Source organism: Daphnia carinata, chromosome 3, assembly GCF_022539665.2.
Source record: "Daphnia carinata strain CSIRO-1 chromosome 3, CSIRO_AGI_Dcar_HiC_V3, whole genome shotgun sequence".
NCBI lineage: Eukaryota > Metazoa > Arthropoda > Branchiopoda > Diplostraca > Daphniidae > Daphnia > Daphnia carinata.
The window spans coordinates 10098836-10122083 of record NC_081333.1 but is presented as its reverse complement, the minus strand read 5'-3'; the positions used below and the strand labels follow the sequence as shown (position 1 = coordinate 10122083).

Genomic DNA, 23248 nt, shown 5'->3' with positions numbered 1-23248 from the left:
TATTAATTTACCTCACACTTTACGGTAATGCACTCTCAGTGTTTTTTCATCTGTAGGCTCACTCTTCCATCCTGTAACACTTCCAGACTTGATTTGATCCCCGTTAAAATCTGTGAATGCAAAATAATAGCATTAAAAATATTTTTCCGACAGACAAAAAACCGAAAAGTACCTAATTCATGTTTTATGTTGAACTCGTGCTATTTCTGGGTTTCCGTACCACACCCATTTTCAGCCCAAATACGGTCCCACAATTGTTCACTTCCTTCGCTGCATGGACTTATTACTAACCATTCTTTTAGTGCAGCACTAACAGAATTTAACTTTAACACACTGTCAGGTGGTAGACTAATAACTAAACAATAAATAATTGTTTTTTAAAATTCTATACTTATTTTGAATTCTTATTTGAAAAGTTTAGGTACCTGACTGTGTTCGCCTAATGCCAATTCATCCTCATGTTCAGTTAGGGATGAGTTTGGAAAACCTCCTTCACTGTTTGGAAACTGTTCCATTCCAATTTGTTCTTTTCCCCTAGCTGAGCTTGTACACTCAAAATTTGAGCTACAAAACACAAATGAATAAAAGCAAATAAATAGAATCATTACGTATAAGCCCTTACCATCCTTAGATTTGCTGTTATCTAATATTTTGTGTTGTTCCAATAATTGGGCCTGCAGCTTCATAATTTGATCTAATAAACAATAATTAATAATTGAAAACCAATATAATAATGTTTATACTTACCATCCTTTTGTTGTATTATCTTATCCATTTTTCATTTGTTCCTCCATTCACGAGTTATTCTCCATCCACGCTACTGAACTAACTGCGAATGGCATCCAATGGACTGAAATTGCCTACGCCAGTAATAACGAGTCTGAGCGGTAGATGGCTACGTGTCGGAAAAAAATAAAAAAGTGTGATTTTTTTTTTTTTTTTGGCGAAATTTTTTTTTTTTTTTGTGTAAAACGGATTGCCATAGTAATAACGATTCTGACCGGTAGCTGGCTACGGATCGAAAAAAAGAAAAAAGTGTAATTTTTTTTTTTTTTTTTGGCGAAATATTTTTTTTTTTTGTGTAAAACTATGGCAATTATGGCAATCCGTTTTACATAAAAAAAAAAAAAAAAAGGCGGAAAAAAAAAAAAAATCGCACTTTTTTCTCTTTTTTCTACCCGTAGCCATCTATCAGTCGGTTTCGTTATTACAGGAATGTAAGCAATTTGAGTTAATTGTATCCCATTAGCAGTTAATTGAGTAGCGTGACTGGAGAACAACGCGTGGCTGGAGGAACAATTGAAAAATGGATAAGATAATAAAACAAAAAAATGGTAAGTATAAACATTATTATATTGGTTTTCAATTATTAATTATTGTTTATTAGATCAAATTATGAAGCTGCAGGCCCAGTTATTGGAACAACACAAAATATTAGATAACAAAGCTAAGGATCGTAGGCCTAACACGTAATGATTCTATTTATTTGCTTTTATTCATTCGTGTTTTGTAGCTCAAATTTTGAGTCTTCAAGCTCAGCTAGGGAAAAGAACAAATTGGAACGGAACAGTTTCCAAACAGTGAAGGAGGTTTTTCAAAACTCATCTCTAACTGAACGTGAGGATGAGTTGGCATTAGGTGAACACAGCCAGGTACCTAAAGTTTTCAAATAAGAATTCAAAATAAGTATAGAATTTTAACAAACAATTATTTATTGCTTAGTTATTCAGTCCACCACATGACAGTGTGTTAAATTTAAATTCTGTTAGTGCTGCACTAAAAGAATCGTTAGTAATAAGCTCATGCAGTGAAGGAACTGAACAATTGTGGGAACGTATTTGGGCCGAAAATGGGTGTGGTACAGAAACCCAGAAATGGCACAAGTTCAACATGAAACATGGATTAGGTACTTTTCGGTTTTTTGTCTATCGAAAAAGTATTTTTAATGCTATTATTTTGCATTCACAGATTTTAACGGGGATCAAATCAAGTCTGGAAGTGTTACAGGATGGAAGAGTGAGCCTACAGATGAAAAAACACTGAGAGTGCATTACCGTAAGGTGTGAGGTAAATTAATAGAGTAATGCAAATTGCCTAATGAGAAGTACCATCTTGTGTTAATGAATCCAGTACAACAGCAATCCTTTATAGTTCTGTCACAGCTAGAAGCCTCAAATAATTCTGCTTCTCTGTCTAAAGAACAACTTGTCCTTTACGTTCAGAGTGTTGGGGAAACTGGGTACTTAAATGGCCCTAAAGATGTTTTAATTTTGCTGCTATTGCAGAGATGAACATCATACATGGACTCTTTAGGTATGAAAGGATTTTTCTTCAAATAATTTTGAATTTATGACGAAGAATTTCTCCTCCTTTTTGCCAACCAGGTCTTATCTACAAAAAAAAATTTTATCCAATAGGAAAGGATTTTCATGTACTGGGAACACAACTATCAACAATGCAACATTCTACAGGTGCTAGTTTATCATTCAAGAGCCTTATACAATGAAGTTAATCTGCAATTTGTATGTCCTTCCCAAGCTTCCACCAGAAGTTGAATCTATGAGTCATGTAAGTTCCATGATCAACAATTGATGTGTTTAACGGTGTTGTTTTTCTTTTCTCAATATAGGTTAATAGTAACATTGGATCTGAAAAGATTCTTGGTTGGGGCAAGACACTGAATAAATTGTATTGATTGGATGGATGACATGACATTGCTATACTTAATTCGGATTCCCCAGACGGTATTTGATATTTAAAAAATTGAAGTGCATATCTGGGCTCCCTTCTTTTCTGAAGCCCCGTTTCCCCTTGACTCATAATAAGCCCGTAGGGGGTCATGCCCTACTGTACGGTATATATAAAAACAACATATACCGAGGTTTGGAGGGCTCTGGCCGGAAAGGGGACGTGGGGTGCCGCTTCGTCCGATGATGTGTTCACGGAGGGTGATGTGGCTGCCCACAAATCCGAACTAAAGGTTAATCGCTCCTGTAAAAATGTTCCAAATCTTCAGCTCTTCTTCCGGCTTCTCTTAGCCAATCACCGGGTGATCTCCCCGGTGGGTCAACAAGGCAGTGTCTCCCCCTGCCTGGGTTGACGGCAACTTTTGAAAGGGCTATTGTGCCTTTTTAAAGTTGCAAAAATAATTGTAATGTGAAGAGAATTGTCAATAAAATTTTTTTTATAAAATATTTTTTGCAAAATTCGTTTCTTTCATTGTCTGTGTTAGCTTTGTTCACACATTACATTTATCAATTTTTTTTTTGGCTTTGCTTTATTTGTTTTTGTCACATTTGATGGTAAGGTGACGGGTATTGGTTTATCGTTTATCTGTAAGCATTCTATTATTATCCAGGGATCGAACCCTGGATGTTCGGCATACCTCGCCGATGCTCTACCAATGAGCCACGAATCATATGATTTTAAGTTGGCTTTTTTTTCTAGTCACTTGTGGACTTGCATTTACACTTAGAATAAAACTGAAATGCAATTCTGCAACATACTCTTGTACAATATTCTACTTCATTTTTACACATCTACTGAGGTTTGAACCCAGGGTAACAGGTATCGCAGATAAAAGCTCTACCACAGAGCTAAGAACCTTATGGAAGCAATAGAAAGATAAACATATAGTTGTGAAAGACTGCATAAACATCCTAGACGATAACATATGATATGCGATAATAAAAAATTTAGATATATCTCGTGGCTCAATGTTAGAGCATCGGCGTCGCACGCTCAATGTCTGGGGATCGGTTCCCATACGAGTAAAACAAAATACAAAATTACTTTATAAAATATCCAGATTGTTCCTTGAATCTAAGTTGAACAATTCAAAGAGTGTAATAAATAATAGTTACAGATAAACGATAAACCAATGGAAACAATGCTTACCATCAAAGGTGACAAAAACAATAAAGGTGAATTAAGCAACCTAAATATAAAAAGTGTAACGTGTGAACACAGCGAATACAGACAATGAAAGAAACGAATTTTGCAAAAAATATTTTATAAAAAAAATTTTATTGACAATTCTCTGCACATTACAATTATTTTTGCAACTTTAAAAAGGCACAATAGCCCTTTCAAAAGTTGCCGTCAACCCAGACAGGGGGAGACACTGCCTTGTTGACCCACCGGGGAGATTACCCGGTGATTGGCTAAGAGAAGCCGGAAGAAGAGCCGAAGATATGGAACATTTTTACTGGAGCGATTAACCTTTAGTTCGGATTTGTGGATAGCCACGTCGCCCTCCGTGAACACATCATCGGACTAAGCGGACCCCCACGTCCCCTTTCCGGCCAGAGCCCTCCAAACCTCGGTATATGTTATTTTTATATATACCGTACAGTAGGGGCATGACCCCCTACGGGCTTATTACGAGTCAAGGGGAAACGGGGCTACGGAAAGGAAGGGAGCCCAGATATGCACTTCAATTTTTTAAATATCAAATACCGTCTCGGGAATCCGAATGAAGTATAGAAATATCATGTCATCCATCCAATCATTACAATTTATTCAGTGTCATGCCCCAACCAAGAATTTTTTCAGATCCAATGTTACTATTAACCTACACTGAGAAAAGAAAAACAACACCATTAAGCATCTCAATTGTTGCTCATGTGACTTACATGACTCATAGATTCAACTTCTGGCAGAAGCTCGGGAAAGGCCATACAAATTGTAGATAAAAATCATTGTATAAGGCTCTTGAAGGATAAAATAACACCCCTAGAATGTTGCATTGTTGATAGTTGTGTTCCCAGTATGCTGAAAATCCTTTCCTATTGGATAAATTTTTTTTTGTAGATAAGACCTGGTTGGCAAAAAGGAGGAGAAATTCTTCATCATAAATTCAAAATTTTTGAAGAAAAATCCTTTCATACCTAAAGAGTCCATGTATGATGTTCATCGCTGCAATGCCAGTGAAGTGAAACATCTTTAGGGCCATTTAAGTACCCAGCTTCACCAACACTCTGAGTGTAAAGGACAAGTTGTTCTTTAGCAAGAGAAGCAGAATTATTTGAGGCTTCTAGCTATAACAGAACTATAAAGGATTGCTGTTACACAGGATTCATTCACACAAGATGGTACTTCTCATTAGACAATTTGCATACTCTATTACTTTACCTCATACCTTAATGGTAATGCACTTTCAGTGTTTTTCAACTGTAGGCTCACTCTTCCATCCTGTAACACTTCTAGACTTGACTTGATTCCCCACTAGAATTCTGTGAATGCAAAATAATAGCATTAAAAATACTGTTTCGATAGACAAAAAACCGAAAAGTACCTAATTCATGTTTTATGTTGAACTCATGCTATTTCTGGGTTTCCGTACCACACCTATTTTCAGCCCAAATACGATCCCACAATTGTTCAATTCCTTCGCTGCATTGACTTATTACTAACAATTCTTTTAGTGCAGCACTAACAGAATTTAACTTTAACACACTGTCAGGTGGTAGACTGAATAACTAAGCAATAAATAATTGTTTGTTAAAATTCTATACTTATTTTGAATTCTTATTTGAAAAGTTTAGGTACCTGACTGTGTTCGCCTAATGCCAATTCATCCTCATGTTCAGTTAGGGATGAGTTTGGAAAAACCTCCTTCACTGTTTGGAAACTGTTCCATTCCAATTTGTTCTTTTCCCCTAGCTGAGCTTGTAGACTCAAAATTTGAGCTACAAAACACAAATGAATAAAAGCAAATAAATAGAATCATTACGTATAAGCCCTTACCATCCTTAGCTTTGCTGTTATCTAATATTTTGTGTTGTTCCAATAATTGGGCCTGCAGCTTCATAATTTGATCTAATAAACAATAATTAATAATTGAAAACCAATATAATAATGTTTATACTTACCATCCTTTTGTTGTATTATCTTATCCATTTTTCAATTGTTCCTCCAGCCACGCGTTATTCTCTCCATCCACGTTACTATTAACCTATGCTGAGAAAAGAAAAACAACACCATTAAGCATCTCAATTGTTGCTCATGTGACTTACATGACTTATAGATTCAACTTCTGGCAGAAGCTTGGGAAAGGCCATACAAATTGCAGATGAAAATCATTGTATAAGGCTCTTGAATGATAAAATAGCACGCGTAGAATGTTGCATTGTTGATAGTTGTGTTCCCAGTATGCTGAAAATCCTTTCCTATTGGATAATTTTTTTTTTAGATTAGACATGGTTGGCAAAAAGCAGGAGAAATGCTTTGCCATAAATTCAAAATTATTTGAAGAAAATTCCTTTCATACCTAAAGAGTCCATGTATGATGTTCATCTCTGCAACGGCAGCAAAATCTTAGGGCCATTTAAGTACCCAGTTTCACCAACACTGTGAACGTAAAGGACAAGTTGTTCTTTAGCAAGAGAAGCAGAATTATTTGAGGCTTCTAGCTGTGACAGAACTATAAAGGATTGCTGTTGTACCAGATTCATTAACACAATATGGTACTTCTCATTAGACAACTTGCATCACTCTATTACTTTACCTCACACCTTAACGGTAATGCACTCTGTGTTTTTTCAACTACAGGCTGACTCTTCCATCCTGTAACACTTCCATATTTGACTTGATCCCCCGCTAAAATTCTGTGAATGCAAAATAATAGCATTCAAAATACTTTTTCGATAGACAAAGAACCGGGAAGTACCTAATCCATGTTTTAGGTTGAACTCGTGCCATTTCTGGGTTTCCGTACCACACCCATTTTCAGCCCAAATACGGTCCCACAATTGTTCAGTTCCATCGCTGCATGGACTGATTACGAACAATTCTTTTAGTGCAGCACTAACAGAATTTAAATTTAACGCACTGTCTGATGGTGGACTGAATAACTAAACAATAAATCATTGCTTGTTAAAATTCTATACTTATTTTGAATTCTTATTTGAAAAGTTTAGGTACCTGACTGTGTTCGCCTAATGCCAATTCATCCTCACGTTCAGTTAGGGATGAGTTTGGAAAAACCTCCTTCACTGTTTGGAAACTGTTCCGTTCCAATTTGTTCTTCTCCCCTAGCTGAGCTTGTAGACTCAAAATTTGAGCTACAAAACACAAATGAATAAAAGCAAATAAATAGAATCATTACGTATTAGGCCTTACCATCCTTAGCTTTGCTGTTATCTAATATTTTGTGTTGTTCCAATAATTGGGCCTGCAGCTTCATAATTTGATCTAATAAACAATAATTAATAATTGAAAACCAATATAATAATGTTTATACTTACCATCCTTTTGTTGTATTATCTTATCCATTTTTCAATTGTTCCTCCAGCCACGCTTTGTTCTCCAGCCACGCTACTGAACTAACTGCGAATGGCATCCAATGGACTGAAATTGCCTACGCCAGTAATAATGAGTCTGAGCGGTAGATGGCTACGTGTCGGAAAAAAAGAAAAAAGTGCGATTTTTTTTTTTTTTTTCGACATTTTTTTTTTTTTAAATGTAAAACGGATTGCCATATAAAACGGATTGCCATAGCAATATAAAGAAATTTCAATGTATGTTCGGTTAATGGCATACTTTTATTTTTGTCAAGGTACTTATAGTGTGCCTTTACTGAGAGAGTAAGGTTTTGTTGGCAGTAAGGGTTTTATAGATAGCTCACATGATCTTTGCAGTCACACGAAACGTATATCAAAAGTGAACAAGGCTGAGCGCGCGATTTCGTTTGTTGCACGATATTGTACCTCATTTGATTCACTACCACACCCTCGATTTTAAAAATGGGTTGATTTAGGGTCCACCACATTGCTATTAGTACTACTCGGCCCTGTGCTTCACAGTTCACAACTCGCACGGCAGTCACGAGTCACAGTGAAACACGAGACGTCGTTGAACTTTAAAGCGACGCCAATAATTTTTCTCGATTGTGCCACAGTTTAGTTATCCACTATCTTGTTCTATAAATTTCATCACGTTTCAGGTAAGAATTTTTGTGGCTTAAATGTAACATCCAGAACAATTTGTCAATTTTCACAGTCGCCCAAGGCCACCACGTGGTTTCAGTTGCCATGTCGTCAGTACACTCTAATGGTAAAGGTACCGGCTATCGTTATTCTGCATGTGAAGAATCGTACGATTCGACTGGCAGTGAATCTGAAAACGATTCTGGTTGCTCCCATTTTTACCGGCAAACAGCCAAAGTACGGTTCACTCGAACAACTTCTAAGGTTCAACATCACATGCAAACGAAGGCAGCTTCTGATGAGGGAAAGCAAGAGTTGTTTGGCTGTCTCCGGCGATCGAGCAGCACCAGTCAAATGTCACAGTACTTAGAAAGCAGTCATGCTGTCAAGGTAAAATTTAATCAATTAGTCCATATAACCAAAAACGGCATCCATAACTTCAAATATGGAAATTAACATACTCAAACATAGGGCGAAAGAGGAACTTTAGGTAATAGACGCAGTCCGGAATCCGAAAAAAGACACCAAGAACTAGAGAAAACTCGTCGAGAAATTCAGCGGATGGATCACTTCCAACAGCTAGAGCAGCAAAATCGAGAAGAACGATATTGTCTTAGCAAAACGAATTCCACACTGTCTTCCTCAGCGTCCATTCCTTCCATTCCCCACTGTCAACCGTGTTCGCTTCCAGATTCCTGGATCGCTCAGCTGCCTTCTTCAGCTGAATTTTCACTGGATGAACGAGTGTTGCCACCGTCCCCGACTTCCAGTAATTCATTCTGTTGTTGGGACTGGTGCGTTGGCGATCAATCTTCCTGGCCGCCTCACGTTGGCTTGGAGCCGTTTACCGGCAACCCCATGGACTGGCCTTTTTTCATACAACGCTTCAAGACATGGATCCACGATGCAATGCCCAACGATACACTGCGGATGATCTACTTGGAAGAACTTCTTTCACCTGAACTCCGCCAAAAATTTGTGTCGCATTTTAGCCACCCTGGCCGCTATCGCAAGCTGCTCACTCATCTCAGTAACCACTATGGACACCCTTTACTAGTGGTTCGCTCGTGCTTTGAAGGGCTTAGGAAATTGGTTCCAATCGACTCGAACAATCTACAGTCTTCGCTTGGCGACTTATCCGAAAAAGTACAACACATTTTAGCAATTTTGAAGGCGGTGGGTTGTGCAAACGAGATTCATAGTTTCGCTGCTCTGGAACTCTCTGGTTTAGTGAACAAGATATCTGAAGATTTGCGGGGAAAATGGGCTCTCCACATCAAAGAAAAATCATCTGTGGTACCTTTGCCAGACTTGGGCGAATTCGCTACTTGGCTAGAAAGATATGCCGAATCTACAAGGAGGAGATGATGCCGATAGATCAATTTTCGGCAGTTCACCAACGACAAAAGCACTGGGTGATGCGTAATTGCACACCTTATAGATGAGCTGATGCCATCTCCTTGTAAATTGGTCTAAATGGCACAGATAAAACAGTAGACAAAATACTGTGATAACTGATAATACAATGTTTATTTGACAGAGCAAATTGGTAGGGTTTTCTTTACAATTGTGTATAGAATTCGATTATTTTTGCTATAAGATGACATCCTAATAGACAAACCACTCATACAGGTTTTGGATGCAACAGGGAAATGGGAATGAAGAGTGAATTTTGCTCAAAAGAGTCAACAATCCAGTTTTGGTATTATAAAATATTTTGGAAAGAATCCCAACGAAACTTATTCCAAAACAAACGCAAACAATCAGCAGCACTTTTGCGTGGCGCAAAATTCCCTCTTACAATTGGCTTGATCTAATGCTACAGTTGTACAAAAAGACGGCCCAAGGTATGCAAACACAGTTATTACTTGTCCCCATGTATGGATTGGTTCGGAAATGCCAAATTAACAAACACCAATCACATACCTCGTTGGCTAAAACCGAAATTAGAAAAGTGCGATATTGAAGAATTATTTTATTGTGAGGTTATTTTATCTGATTCTTTAGATGCTGCAAGAATTCGTAGTACGAAAGCGAGGACTCCGTCCGACCGTCGACAAGATGACTCGAGAAGAGGTGACGAATTTGACTGTCTTCCCTGAAAGAAAAGATAAACCACATTGTGCGGAGTTCCACTAAAAGTTGACTCATCAAAAGAATTGTACCTGATGAGCTGTAGCACAGCTGGATACGGTCTCTGATTTTGCAAATGAATCAAAAAGTTCCTTAGCCTTTCTGATTCAGCCGTTTCTAGTTCAGGCAACTCGAACTGCGAAAAATGCAAGTTAAGAAAAAAATATCTAGCCTACTATTCCACATACAGTAATCTCACCATTTGCTCTGGCAAAGATTGGAAATTCGATGAACCAAGTACATTTTCTACGAAAGCTGGATGAACATTGCGGCCGACATATAGGTAAATGACATCCCCAGTGTCAAGTAGATATGCCCCAGACGAATCGACCATTTCCGCAGAAAGATGTAAACGCCCAGGTTGAGGTATCACCATCTCTCCTTGACTTATGGCTCCCTGTCCGAAATTTTTTTATTTTATTTCAAATTTAGACTGACATGCGGAATTCCTGGTTTACTTGATCGTGCAAATTGTGAATTGCATACAGATCCGGGTAAACGGACAGAATTAGTTGAGATAAAGGCAATACTTTCAGCTGGTTCATGGCAAAGACTCGGTCATCCAGTCGTGTGCTTTGCCCAGTTCTGAAGGCAACCTACGTGTTAAAAAAAATGGACGTAAAGCTTTCTGCAAACGTAGTTTCAAACAAAACAAACCGATTTCAATAGAGCCGCCAAATATAGAGGCAACAACCTTAGGTTGGAAGGTGCGTACAGTCCTGATGTTGCAGAGCTCATGGTTGCTTTATAGGCTGATAAAACGTCTACACAAACATTGACAATGGCATCTCGCGCGTCACTGATACTCGAATGCAGCGAACGGTCGACGGCTAGAAAAGTGAAAATTTCCATTGAATTACGATAACGAAATCATTTAAAAATATATGAAGGGCAGTTTACCCATTTTAGCTAATAACCCGACAATGCACTGCTGATCTGCCGACTGAATGACGTCTGCAACCGTGCTGGCGATCGGCAAACACATCGTGTGTACTCGTATACGTCTCTCACCTATTCCGAACATGGTAGGGTTCATTAGAGTGAATAAAATTTGAAGTAATGAAACGTTACCTTTGCTTGAAGTGTAAAGAAGTGCTGCCTGAAAGCATATGTTTTGGACTTCGCTTAAATTTTCGTCAATTGAAACTTGTAGACCAAATCCTGCGTCCGGGTTAATATTTGGCAGAGATAATAAATCAGTCGAACGCACAAAAAAATTTCCGTGGAAAGTATGGATTGATAGGCCATGAGTACAGCGAATACGCATCACGGATTCAAAGCCAATCTTGCGCGTTAGATACCGACGCAAAGAATGTTCCAACCGTTCAACCTGTGGCAAGTTGTGGACGTAGTGGAAGCTCGGGAAATGATACATACATCCACCAGAGAATTTTGACGCACACGCTGTGAAGGCCAAGAAGAAAAAACATTAGATTGATGCAAATAAAAACACCAGTTAGGTAATACTCACAGAGTGAAGCAATATCCATATATTGACCACCCAGCAAAAACAGGTCTACTGCCACTTGCTGACCAGAACAATCGAGAGCAAATTTTTTATAGAAATCCGTGGCCGCATTCAAGTTAGGCACATCTTTGGCTGCTCGCTGATTCGGGTCTTCCCTCGGCTTTAGGGCTCCCGGACCAATATTAGGTAACGATGCTTGGAATACCGTAATACGACCGCCAGTGGGACTTACCATCTTATATGCAGCCTATTTTTTAAACGATTATAAGACAGCGTTTAATACAATTTTGTCAAACAAAAATACCTGTAAAGCAGCCCCCAAGGCACTACTGCACTCCGCTGTGTTGTTGAATTTAACAGGGAGTTGTTCTAAGAGTTCAATGACCAGCCTCTTACTTTCATTTAAATTTACCAACAAATCGTTAGGACATGGTAGAAAGATATCCTCGATATCCGACACAACCAATTGGTGTGGTTGATTTAAGTTCTCCGCGAGATTATAGAACTGAACGCTGCTGGCAAACGTTATGAAACCAATCTGCGTTCTGCTATCCCCTGGAATTTTTTCCAGCTCTTCCAAAAGAACATCACAAAAAAGCTTCAAATAGCCCGTTTCAACTGCTACGTGACTGACATCCAAAAGATAAAGATAAACAGGAGGCTGGGGAGGTCGAAGCTAAGTTAAACAGAAACCACAAGAAGATCGTTTATGCATGGAACATAGAATAGAACAGAATTTTTGTGCCACGTACCATGTATTCAGCTGGAGCTATAAATTCAATAGTAGCATTTTTTATTTCAGGGCGGCGTGTAGGATCGCCGTAACTGTTGCTCATCGGATCGTATTGGAACTCATCAGGCACTAGCCACCAGACAAATAATGATTTAGGTATGCTTAGCCGAAATGCCTATTAACTTGGATTATAACGTTGAATTATTCTTACAGTCGTTCACTCGGAAGCACAAATTGCATTTCCATCGCCGCTGATCCACAAAATAAACGAAAGGATTGATGTACGTCCGACAAGATCGGCAGCGAACGATAGTTTGACACTGTATTACAGGCAATTGCTGAAAGAGGGCAAAATGAAACCTGTTAGTATTTAACGTAGATTTCGACATAGGGTTCTTAATTGTTTACCGTCAAATCTTTGAAGGGATGTATCAACACTCCCAGTGGGAGACGAGATTTTTGCAAAATGGAATTCGTTTCAGGAATTTTCGTCAAAGTACAGCGAAAGATGTCGTGGCTGCAATGTACATTATTTAAATGTTCTTGTCTAAGGCGGATACGAGGAGTTTCCACACCTTGAGCTGGCAAAATATTTCGCACTTGGAGTAAATCCACGTTTTCGTGGCCCTTCAGCAAAAAATAAATGTCGGTAAGTTAATATTCAACAGGAAGCTAACGTGGCATTAATGCAGAACCGAAAACCTACCCAAATTTTGTCAAATCCTGTTTGAGTTACAGACATGCTGTTCATTTGCGACGTCATCTTGTCCATAGTTGAATTAAAATTTGGAAACTGGTTGACTGGAGCATTAGGTAACACAGGTGCAGCAGGATAACTTAGCTGCGGAAGTAATATGGTTAGTTACTACTCTGTCACTTAATTGGTCGGAGAGGAAATTTGAAAAAAAAACTACTTTTGTTTTTAACAACCTGCTGAGTGTGAATACCAGAAATTGGTGGTAATTGACCAGATGCTGATGAGTAACTTGGATATCCAGTATTATACTGTTGCTGAGGTACGGGGGGCCCAGCTGGTCTCCCCATCGGAGGGCCTGTTCCAGGGTGTAACTGGGGCGGCATGAAATTTTGTGAAGCATATTGAGGTCCTACAGGTGAGCAGTATCCCATGCTGCTGGACGCAGGGGCAGAGTAGTTAACATCGGAATAAGCTGTTGGGGTTCTCACACCATTCGCCAATGGAGGGCCCAAGTTTCCATTAATGTTGGACTGACCACTTTGATAACTGTTCAAAGGGGGACCTAAAGCTAAGACAGAAAATTGTTAACTTAAAGAATAATCTTTGTTGATTTACCTTAAAGAACTAACTATGTCTTTAGAAGACAGATAAAAGTAGTGGATACACCTTGTTCATCAGTTTTCTATCAGAAAACGAAAAACAGAAGTAAAAAATGCAAAATTTTTAAAACTAGATTCAAAACAAGTACATCCTGTTATTTGGCACAAGCACAAATTGACCAATTTCTGAACTGAATGTCCATTTTAAAAAAAGTTTATGGGAAAATGAACTAAGAAATTCAATAACAAAAATTGTACCTTTAAGTGTGACAAATTAATGGAGGTAATATTACACCACAATTTTGTTCTTTCTTGCAGTTTCATTCTTTAAATAAAATATGCAGACACAAAAGTAGATACCTGAAGAACTGCTGGGAGGTCTTGAGCTCAGAGTTTCCAACACAGGCCTTGGTGAGTTTTGTCCAGGAATTGCTGGGTTATACTGTTGTTGACCTCCTGCTGTAAAACTGGGTTGACTCATCAGACTTGGTGCAAACTGGCTTGAAACAGGGGGTCTAGCCCACTGTGAATTTGTGTTGGCTAACACAGGAACAGAATTTGATGTTGCAGGCACGGGAAATCGAGAACCAGTTGATGGTTGTCCAATCCCATTACTTGCTATTGGACGTTGAAGTATGGGTGGTTGGGAAGTTCCTGTCACATTAGGCCTTGCTGGCGACATCACATTATATTGAACAGGAGGCTGGGAAGCCATTGCTAAGAAAAAAATAAACTCAGTTATTAATGAAGTTAGAAAAAAAACTGTATCTCAGTCACTACAGTCCACAGTGTAAACCATTTAGAAGGTAGTTTTCTTTGGAAAACGTCAAAATACGACCTTTAGTACACTAATAAAACTTTACTCTTAAATTATAACATACAACTTCTAAGGTATTCCAATTAGGGTCATACTTTCCGGTTAGTTCGATCAAAGATGACCCAATTCATGGACTAGAAGATAGCATACCAAAAGTACCAAAATCCTGTTTCTGCAACTTGACAGTAGACTAAAAAGCCAACATTGCCCAAGTCATAATTAGAAAAAATTTAATAAATTTTTTACGAAAATGCTTCGTAATCTGGGCAAAACAATATTTAAGGAAACATTTCATTTTAAAATACGTATAGTAAGTCTTCTATAAGGATTTTTATATTTTTAGTATTTTAGTTGTCGACGTGGAAATGCCCGAAAAATACGCGTTCATTCATACTATGAAACGACTGGCAACCTTGCAAAGTCAAACAACCTAGTTTGCTGCATCAATATTAATTTCAAATCTCTTTACAAGTTCATTCGTCATAAGATCAACGACGGCTAGATAATCAAATCATGTATGAACGTTACTTAAGGGAAATTTAATTAGGGTTCAACGTATACTGAAATAGGAACCTGTTAAAGCAGAGGTTTCCCAGTAAAATGTAGAACTAAGCTTCCGTGTATGAGGTATTTTGCTATAAACTTGAATCGGCAATATAAGGTTACACGTTTTCCCTAAATGACTAAAACGGTATTGGCACTTAATCGAGTGTATTAAAATTCCTAACATAATGCAAAGTAAGGAAAATAGTATCAGTACTACAACGAGCCAACTGTTAGAATAATAATGAACGCAGATACTCCCATGCAATACAAAGTCAAATCATAATCTTTTGAAAAAGATTCTAAAAAATTTCTTTAACGACGATCTCTCTTAAATAGGAGAATTGTCGCACTAACACTATTGGACGAGAAATTGGTGTCGAATGATGAAGCTTTTCCCTCTATACCTACCTGGAAGGTCGGGTAACATTCCGGCATCACCTTGATGCTCGAATCTAACAATCTCAAAAGCGTCCATCTGGAAATGCCACTGATCTGACTGTGAACTTGAGCAAGCCTGTATTAAAAAAAAATATATATGGATCACGTCAGAAACATGGAATAAGCTGGGAAGTGGTCGTGTTAAACAAGCTCAACTTTACATGGGGACATTTTGAAGAAACCTTACCCGGAAGGAGCAACAGTGGAGCTTCATGCAAGGATGTAAAAGCGGATTGACGGCTTCTTTAAAATTCCATATGCTGATTCCTCCTGAATTATTTGTGACCAAAAACTTAGAATTGAATCTAGAATTATGCAACAGTTTTTGGTTATAGTATCACGTACCACCACTGAATCATATGCAAGTTTTTTCAATACCTCAACCAGAATGGGCCAGTATCATGTGACGGTCGGAGTAAAATTCGCTTGCACTTCCCTGTTCCAACATCCCATATTCTACAATACAAAAACATTTTGAAAAATTGACCTTAATGTTAGAAACGTAAAACGATTACCTTATTTTCCCATCATCTGAACCTGCAGCAACAAACCCAACATGGCAGTGAAATCCACTGAATGCATGTGAACGATAGTGCATGGAATGTACAAGAATCAAAGAATGGTGCCTGAGTCGGATTTGGATTTCAAAAAGGGGTGCTTGACCGACTAGGACAACAATATGTTTGTCATCTAATGCTAAACCAAAAATTTTTTGCAATGGGAATAAAATTTCTCCTCTTAACGAAACTTGGGGCAAGTTTCCTATATCCCAGATGGTCACGCGGCCCTGATCGGCTTCCTTGAGGGAATAAGTGACAGAGATCACACAAAATGTTTAAAAAAATGTAAGTATAGTATGAATACCTGCATACTGGAGCCTGTTATTACGACTCTGTTATCAAATTGCACGTGTTCTATACTGTCGGCGTGTTTTTCAGTAAATCGCTTAACCTATAAATTGAACAAATAACTAAATGCTATTAAATTAGCAAAAATTTCATTATTACTCACAAGTGTTCCCCGGGAGACGTCCCAAATTTGAACTACACCTTGTGCTCCTCCGCAGACTAGAATGTTCTCCTCGTTTAGCCGAATGCAACGAATTCCTGATTGCGATCCTTCCAATTTTAGCTCCTAAATTGGCAAGAAGATTTATTTTACAGGAATTCGTATCTCTTTTCCATCTTATAATAAAACTTTTAATCGTATACCTGTATTTTATGACTCTGTGGTTCAAGTGCCACATCTTCCCTCATTCGAACAAGTATTTTCCCATCAGGCTGTCCTATTACAAGGTATTGTGAATTCATATCGAAAGAAACCGTTGTTCCGCAAACATAAATTTCGTGAGATTCTTCTTGCTGCGCACCCGTCATCCAGTTGTAAAGGAGCCGCTATAAGATAGAGGTGTAATATTAATCACGCTGTTAATTTTCTGTATGGTACATGACCACCGTGTTTCAAGTGATCTTCCTAACCTGGTGGTAACGCATTACGGTATGACATGCCATCTTGAAAAAACTTTGGTCTCTGATTTGAATGTCCATGGGATGAGGCTTACTCAGAGGTGCATCAAAGCGACGATACATGTTCCATAAAGTAGGATTGTGAAGCATCTTTTAAAAAATAATTAAGATTTGAGAAGTTGCGTAAAAAATCAAAGCTATTATTAGAGACCTTTTCAAGACAACGATTCCAAATTTTTCCATCGCTAATCACATGATACCATAACTTACGAACTCTTTCTGCATTTTTTAGATCATCACAATCTAAGTAGCTCAAGATGTGCTCGGCAATTTCAGGTACTCCAGAGCCTAGAGAAAAACATTTTTAGGTACATAATGTACTATCAATTGTTTTAGATTTGCAAAAAGAATGATTTTACAAATAATCTCACTTGTAAACATTTCGAGGAAATCATGTTGGGCAGGTTCCATTACAAAGCTTTAAAGATGAACCTGTTCGTTTCGAGACGACCGACGTGATGTATATGCGTACAAGATCTATTCAGTAAAGACTTAAGTATGTAACTGACCTCCATATCAAGTGGTTATTGGGCCCAAGAACTGAATGAAGATTGGCTGCCCATAACCGGTGCTAAATTCGTCCTTGAATACTTAAGATGTTTTAAACCACAGCGTAGTAATTGGACGGTAAGACTTTTTCCCAATAGGTAACCTGAAAAATAAAAATCCGACATTAGTAAATCAATCCTGAAATATGTGGATTAAAAAATACTAATCCGTCTTTTTTCCCCACAAATAATTTCACTTTCAATGTATTAGTACCACTTCTGTCAATGACAATTAACTCTACTGGGCAGCAAGACACATCATACAAAAGAAAATTTGGAATGCCTAAGCCCAGCGCGAGAACTGAAAAATACAAATTATGAAGAAGTGAAGAAAGGCTTTGAGATTAGATAGACTGCTTCCCTTTCCGAGTGTGCGTTCTCGTTGAGAGACTTTAGATGAAATTTTTAACAAAAACGCTCTTAAGATGTTTACAGCTCCCAATTTCCTATCACTTAGGTTATTTAACAAGGAAGGCAACAAGCCAGGCAAAGTTGAGAAAAATATCGCTCATATCCCCATGCACTCTTTCAACAACATTTGGGAAAATAGAAATATCATGTTAGTTATTTGGTGCAGCTAGTAATTAGCTAGTCCGCTTTCCGGCTGCGTCTCTTTCGAATGTCAGGACTGGAAGGAGAAGGACCATCCTCAGCAGCCTGGTTTTCTTCGTTATTTTTAACGTTCGTTGTTTCTTTTTCTTCTGAAGTTTTTTCCTTCTCATCTTCTTCTTGCTCCGACTGGCTGAATTCATCACCATCCTTTCCCTCTGATTGACTATTTTCGTCTACTATGTCATCGTCATCTTCAGCATCCTCATCCTACAAAAATAAACACTTTACTTATAATTCTTGCAAGCAATAAGGCAGAATGCTTTAAGAAACTTACATTTTGTTCTGATTTCGCGGATTTGGATTCCACTCGTTTTGCAGTAACCTTCGCTGGATAAAAGCAGTCGATGAGAAAAACTAGAACGAGTCCTAGAACAGCACCAACAATGATGGTAGCGAGAGCAAAGAGCAAATAAGATCCCCAATACGGAATTCCATGCTCTTCTGTGATTTGCGTATGAATGTTTCTCAGCATCATGGAAAGCTTGAAGAATCCAGAAACAACAGACATTTGAATGGAAGATGGTGATTTCCAACTAGGGATAGGTTCAACTTGTTCCCATTTTTTTTCTTCAACAAAACTAATGAACTCATCCTTGTCTCTTGTTCCACGATATTGCCGAAAGACTCCATTTTTTACACTAATATAGGAATGTGAATGTGAGAATTCAAACAAGTAATTTTAAGAATTAGATAGATAGGTCAAATGAGATTTACTGGTATATCGTGGGTAAAGCTGTAACCATGAAGCGACCACTCAGACCAGGAGAGGTGGTAACATCAACATGTCCAACTTTGATTCCTAAATCGTCACTCCAAGATGCAAATTCTTCCCAGACGGGTTCCAGGGCTCGGCATGCTGGACACCATGGGGCATAGCTTGAATAATTTCAATGTAAAAAAATTACTATGAAAACATCTCAATGAACAACGATTACGAGTTGTAATTTGTAGAAGCGTAAATAAACAAGCAAGGTTTAACGAGGGCACTCACAATTCAACCATCCATTCACCAGTTAGCATTTGGTCCCAGTTTTGCTCGTCCAACACTTTCAACGTTGCACAGCTAGCGATTGCAAACAGTATGGAAGCGATGAAGCAAACATTTCGAATTTGCGTCATTTTCTTTCAGCTACGTGGTTGCAAGTCAGAATTAGGTGGACAGCCAAGACGTCGGATTTTATCGTTGTTTGCTGTCAGCTGCAATTTCAGAGGGGGTGCCAAATCGTAAGAAACTTGTTTCTTTTCACGCGCAATATTTTGACTTTATTAACTATTAATTTAGAAATTCAAAATAAACGAAGAATTTTCTTTGCTAGTTTATTAGTTGTAAGCAAAGTTATTTAACGCAATGAGATACGCACGAAGATTACTTTTCGAAGTCTTCCAGACAACCAAGGACGCAGCTGTATCCGTGTAGTTAGGAAGTGATGTGGGCAAACGAAAAGGGAAAACTGGTCGTAACACTTGGGTGACCGGAAAGACATGCAGCAATGGCTTCCAATTAAATGCCAAGCGACCATTGGTAAGCCCAAGTACAAGGAAGTTCTCACGCCATTGATGGTTTTGCCTTTTGGAAATCCTATATATATATACTGTATATATTGCATCCAAATGAAACCAACCTCCAGCACAAGGTTTGGTTCTACCTGTTGCTTCGCAGCAAGCCGGTGGTCGCTTGTGTGTTTCCAAGCCCATCTCCAAGATTCACATAAAGCGTTGTTTTAGAAACACATTATTTTTTTTCCATTCGCTAATAGTGTGTATTTGTAATGCTCAGTACATACATTTATTGTCTGGAAACATCACTGGAACTATACATACAATAAATGTGCTTACAACATCCTTCGATTCGGGATAAATAGCGGGGAATGAGCCGATTTTGAGATCATCTGAGAAAGTTTTAAAGGAATGTAGTTGTTAGTTTTTCGAAGAAGTGTCATTATGGTCGTTCTTGATTGCGTGTCTAGATTATTTGCTGATCCCAAAAGCCAAAAATTTCATACACCAAATTCTTGGGTTCTCTCGCGGCTGACAACAGAGAGGATACGCCACGGTAGATCTCGTCACCTTTGCGCAACGTTGACATAGCTCCCGGACTTCTTCCTAAAAAAGTAACAGTATAAAATGAGATGACCATCTGAAAATTATGTAGCAGTTTCTTTCAACATTTATAGAATGGATTTTCTTTGATACCTGTGAATCGCAGTCGTTGCCCTGTCGCATGGCTCGATGTAGTAGAGTCATATCGACATCGTCGAATGTGTCGATACTACTTAGGGTAGGTGATGACTGGACATTTTCCAAGACGTCCGTCAAGAAGAGGGCCAGCGTCGCCAAAAGCAAGTGGCTTGGATTCATCTGCAATAAACAAGTTCATGCATAAAAATGTTATGCGCACGTGCTTGGTATTTTTAAACAACGGAACCTAGTTCGATTGCTTTTTCCGAAAGGAATAGCGTGTTGTTGCATCATCGATCCCTTACTCGGGGCAGACTTTACACGTAAGACATTATTGTCTCCTGTCACGTGCATCCTTATACGAACGAAGCTCTTTCTTTCCGTTTTTGGACCAACTGTTCCATCCGCTATCCTTTGCGAGCATTTTGCTTCAATGATTTAAAAAGACGTGGAAACTGATATGGAGTTCCCTCGTACCTATTTGTTTTTAAGGTGCATGTCACAACTTTGTCTATGTTTTCTCCTTCCAGCATTGTCTGATTTACTGCTTCGCTGATAGATATAAATCGTATAAAAATAGCAGCCTGAACCTTCCTGCTTGGTGTTCAATATGCAGGTGCCGGTAGCCTTTGATTCAACTTTAAACTTTTACGATAGTGAAATTTTTTTTTTGGAACGTGATTGCATAAGGAGATCTCAACGGCGATTCCCATAAAGATTTTGTTTTTGTTCTTATTGACCCCGAAAAGTTAAATTGCGATCCCAACGACTTTCGCTCTATCTCATTTTTCTCTTATTGTTCAAACTTACTTTGACTGGTGGCTTGCTAAGGTTGAAGGTTACCTATTTTTTTTCCCGTCCCTCGATCCTAATTTTCTTGTACCTGCTTCTGTTAGTCAGGTCGGGGCAAAAAAAAAAGGAATCGACCATATTACACTACTCATATAAATTAAAGCTAGGTATTTGTTGGGGTTTTATTGCCAAGAGAATGTTTTGAGAGATGATTCAGCAGTTTTCTCTTTTTTTATGATAGGTATATTTTTAGATACAAGAACTTTATTTTCGGAGAAATGCAAATTCTATTGTAGCCTGTACCATACGGGCATCGCATCCTGTCCAAGTTGGGTTTTGGAAATTATCCTCAATTTAATAAACAGAGAAAGTGATAACCCGTTTTTCTTTCGTAATCTCGTTTGAATTTAAATGGTCAGTTGACAACGTAATATGTATAAATGATGTAAATATGGCTCACCGTTTATCCAGTAGATTCGGATTTGATGATCTTGAATTACTGATCCTGATTATGGAAGCGGTTAGGAGTAATGCGCGTCGACGTTAAACGTGAGTTCATGTAATAACCTGCACGAAATCGAAAATAGTTCACCCTATTTGAGTGGTACAACCAATCACAGGTAGAAGGTGTCTGTCACGTTTACTCAGCCGAGATCCCTTTTTATAGTTGAACAGCTCCCTCCCATCGTCGACTCCTCCAAAAAGGTGTACAATGCCATAAGGCAGCGAAGCCATCAGCGCGCGCAAACCTCTGGCACAGCGTGGGTCGCAGAATCTTTCAGAGTCGGAAACTAAGTTCACGGTTCTCCATGGCTATAGGCCTACTTCTCAAGGTTTGTTTTGGCATAAAGATTGCAGCTTATGATTGACTGGCTGATGTCTGACCAATGGTCACTTGAAACCCTTCTCTGCGTCGTTTTTCCAACATCTTTTCCCTAAAAAAAGGAAAAGAACAAAAACAAAAGAAAACACTAGATATTGAGGCCTGATGTGACTTGAAATACTGAGTTACCGTCTTGCGAGTTTTGTTTTGGCGGACGATTGCGGGTCTCCCCGAGCTGCCGACATCCAACAACGGCATTAAGTTTCCTGAACGGTCATTTGGTCACTGTTTATATATCCAAAGGCTTTCGTCGTCATATCAACAGTTCACAATGCTTTTATCCACCCACTACAGCTTTGCATCGTCATAAGGCTATATCCAATGCTTCTCTTTTCTTTGGCTTTCTTATGGTTTATTCATAAGACAATAAATCGACGTGAAGCCCGACATTTTTTTCAATTGGTTTTATTCACTTTTTAGTTGTATCTCACATTCAGAAAGTTAAAAGATGAGTTGATGCGGTTGCTTCTAGTTCTCTTGTAAAGCAAGAATGAAGAACAAGGGCACGTTGAGGTCAAAATGAAATCTGTTCGGAAGAAAAGTTCCACGTATATACGTGATCGTATGGCAAGAATGTTTGTGACGCTGACTTTTTTTGATACAGGATCTATTTAACTGCGGGAATTATTAATGGAAATAGCCGTCTGACAAAATTTTGTTTCTAAATAACCAGCCACAGAATTTATATTGTACCACCTGATGGGATGGTGAAAGAGTTTTCGGGAAAACAAGTAGAAATTTTCCCGAGTAGATTATTGGAAAATTTTATTAGTATCAGGGTTAACTCGGATTGTAAAGAACGGTATGTGAGAAACTATTTTACCGTCCAAACATACCCATTTTCTGAATTGCTTAAGTTGAGAGCAGTCTTACTTCATTCAACTAGCTCATATTCGCACGGATGGACGAAGGGGATAGCCGAGAAGCACAAACAACAAGAAATAAGTAAGTCGCACCGTTTGCTTTCTTTTTTTTAGCGCACACGTTGAGTGCCAGCAAACGTGACTAGTTCACGTTACTTCCTAGCTCCCTTGGTTGCCATTGCGAACGAATTGGACTAATTGATAAATCGTGTTGTTTATTTTTCTGCCTAACAGTTGAGATGGATTGACGAATAAGCTAACACTGTCGCCAATTGGGCGCTCATCGGTCTTAAAACTACTGAAACGCATGAATGAATGAAAGAATGAATGAGAACGGATGTAGTGTGAGCTATTCATGGGCCACCATTTACTATCCATCAAGGTGATCAATGATGTAACAGAGAGAAAAAAAATTATCGACCGCTTTTCACGAAACCCAAGCCGTGAGTTGTGACTCTTTCGTGCCGAGAATAGTTACAACCTCTTC

General features: G+C 38.5%; 5 protein-coding genes and 2 long non-coding RNA genes across 13 annotated transcripts; 2 read left to right on the top strand and 5 right to left on the bottom strand.

Annotated features, from left to right (window-relative positions):
• Positions 1–486: 486 nt before the first annotated feature.
• On the bottom strand, positions 487–819 carry LOC132087863 (uncharacterized). Its single transcript, XR_009420734.1, has 3 exons — positions 748–819; positions 623–694; positions 487–564 (listed from the first exon to the last, which is right to left on the bottom strand). It is a non-coding gene; the product is annotated as an uncharacterized LOC132087863 (long non-coding RNA).
• Positions 820–1269: 450 nt separating this feature from the next.
• On the top strand, positions 1270–1900 carry LOC130685645 (uncharacterized). The gene is made up of 3 exons (XR_008999638.2): positions 1270–1334; positions 1388–1652; positions 1723–1900. It is a non-coding gene; the product is annotated as an uncharacterized LOC130685645 (long non-coding RNA).
• Positions 1901–4502: 2602 nt separating this feature from the next.
• LOC130685495 (uncharacterized) lies at positions 4503–7310 on the bottom strand. Of its 6 annotated transcripts, none has more exons than XR_009420636.1 (13): positions 7248–7304; positions 7123–7194; positions 6925–7064; positions 6671–6854; positions 6509–6608; positions 6272–6437; positions 5874–6170; positions 5749–5820; positions 5551–5690; positions 5297–5480; positions 4890–5234; positions 4635–4787; positions 4503–4578 (listed from the first exon to the last, which is right to left on the bottom strand). XR_009420636.1 is itself a non-coding variant. In XM_059494447.1 (5 exons), exons 1-5 carry the CDS (start codon positions 7273–7275, stop codon positions 6601–6603), a joined length of 432 nt encoding a protein of 143 aa, XP_059350430.1. In that variant the 5' UTR covers positions 7276–7304; the 3' UTR covers positions 6449–6600. The 6 variants fall into 6 exon arrangements, 1 of the variants encoding a protein (XP_059350430.1); XR_009420637.1 differs by having other exon boundaries at positions 4503–4787; positions 4890–5050; positions 5141–5234; XR_008999609.1 differs by having other exon boundaries at positions 4503–4787; positions 7248–7310.
• A 477-nt stretch (positions 7311–7787) lies between these two features.
• LOC130685435 (uncharacterized) lies at positions 7788–9459 on the top strand. The gene is made up of 3 exons (XM_057508732.2): positions 7788–7945; positions 8002–8318; positions 8400–9459. The coding sequence occupies exons 2-3, from the start codon at positions 8034–8036 to the stop codon at positions 9294–9296; spliced, it is 1182 nt and encodes a 393-aa protein (XP_057364715.1). The 5' UTR covers positions 7788–7945; positions 8002–8033; the 3' UTR covers positions 9297–9459.
• Positions 9440–14571, bottom strand: LOC130685438 (protein transport protein Sec24A-like). Of its 2 annotated transcripts, XM_057508735.2 has the most exons (16): positions 14471–14571; positions 13919–14275; positions 13193–13527; positions 12969–13103; positions 12671–12889; positions 12474–12600; positions 12282–12391; positions 11834–12205; positions 11533–11776; positions 11133–11465; positions 10962–11072; positions 10719–10891; positions 10520–10657; positions 10261–10458; positions 10094–10197; positions 9440–10026 (listed from the first exon to the last, which is right to left on the bottom strand). In XM_057508735.2, exons 2-16 carry the CDS (start codon positions 14271–14273, stop codon positions 9915–9917), a joined length of 3066 nt encoding a protein of 1021 aa, XP_057364718.1. In that variant the 5' UTR covers positions 14274–14275; positions 14471–14571; the 3' UTR covers positions 9440–9914. The 2 variants fall into 2 exon arrangements, with proteins under 2 accessions (XP_057364718.1, XP_059350407.1); XM_059494424.1 differs by lacking the exon at positions 14471–14571 and having other exon boundaries at positions 13193–13521.
• Positions 14572–15111: 540 nt separating this feature from the next.
• On the bottom strand, positions 15112–17541 carry LOC130685433 (beta-TrCP-like). Its single transcript, XM_057508731.2, has 11 exons — positions 17395–17541; positions 17257–17317; positions 17037–17173; positions 16838–16975; positions 16571–16753; positions 16371–16493; positions 16224–16310; positions 15875–16158; positions 15738–15815; positions 15547–15664; positions 15112–15435 (listed from the first exon to the last, which is right to left on the bottom strand). The coding sequence occupies exons 2-11, from the start codon at positions 17294–17296 to the stop codon at positions 15277–15279; spliced, it is 1347 nt and encodes a 448-aa protein (XP_057364714.1). The 5' UTR covers positions 17297–17317; positions 17395–17541; the 3' UTR covers positions 15112–15276.
• An 80-nt stretch (positions 17542–17621) lies between these two features.
• Positions 17622–19327, bottom strand: LOC130685436 (thioredoxin-related transmembrane protein 1-like). Its single transcript, XM_057508733.2, has 4 exons — positions 19037–19327; positions 18760–18921; positions 18320–18683; positions 17622–18252 (listed from the first exon to the last, which is right to left on the bottom strand). Exons 1-4 carry the CDS (start codon positions 19162–19164, stop codon positions 18022–18024), a joined length of 885 nt encoding a protein of 294 aa, XP_057364716.1. The 5' UTR covers positions 19165–19327; the 3' UTR covers positions 17622–18021.
• Positions 19328–23248: the final 3921 nt, after the last annotated feature.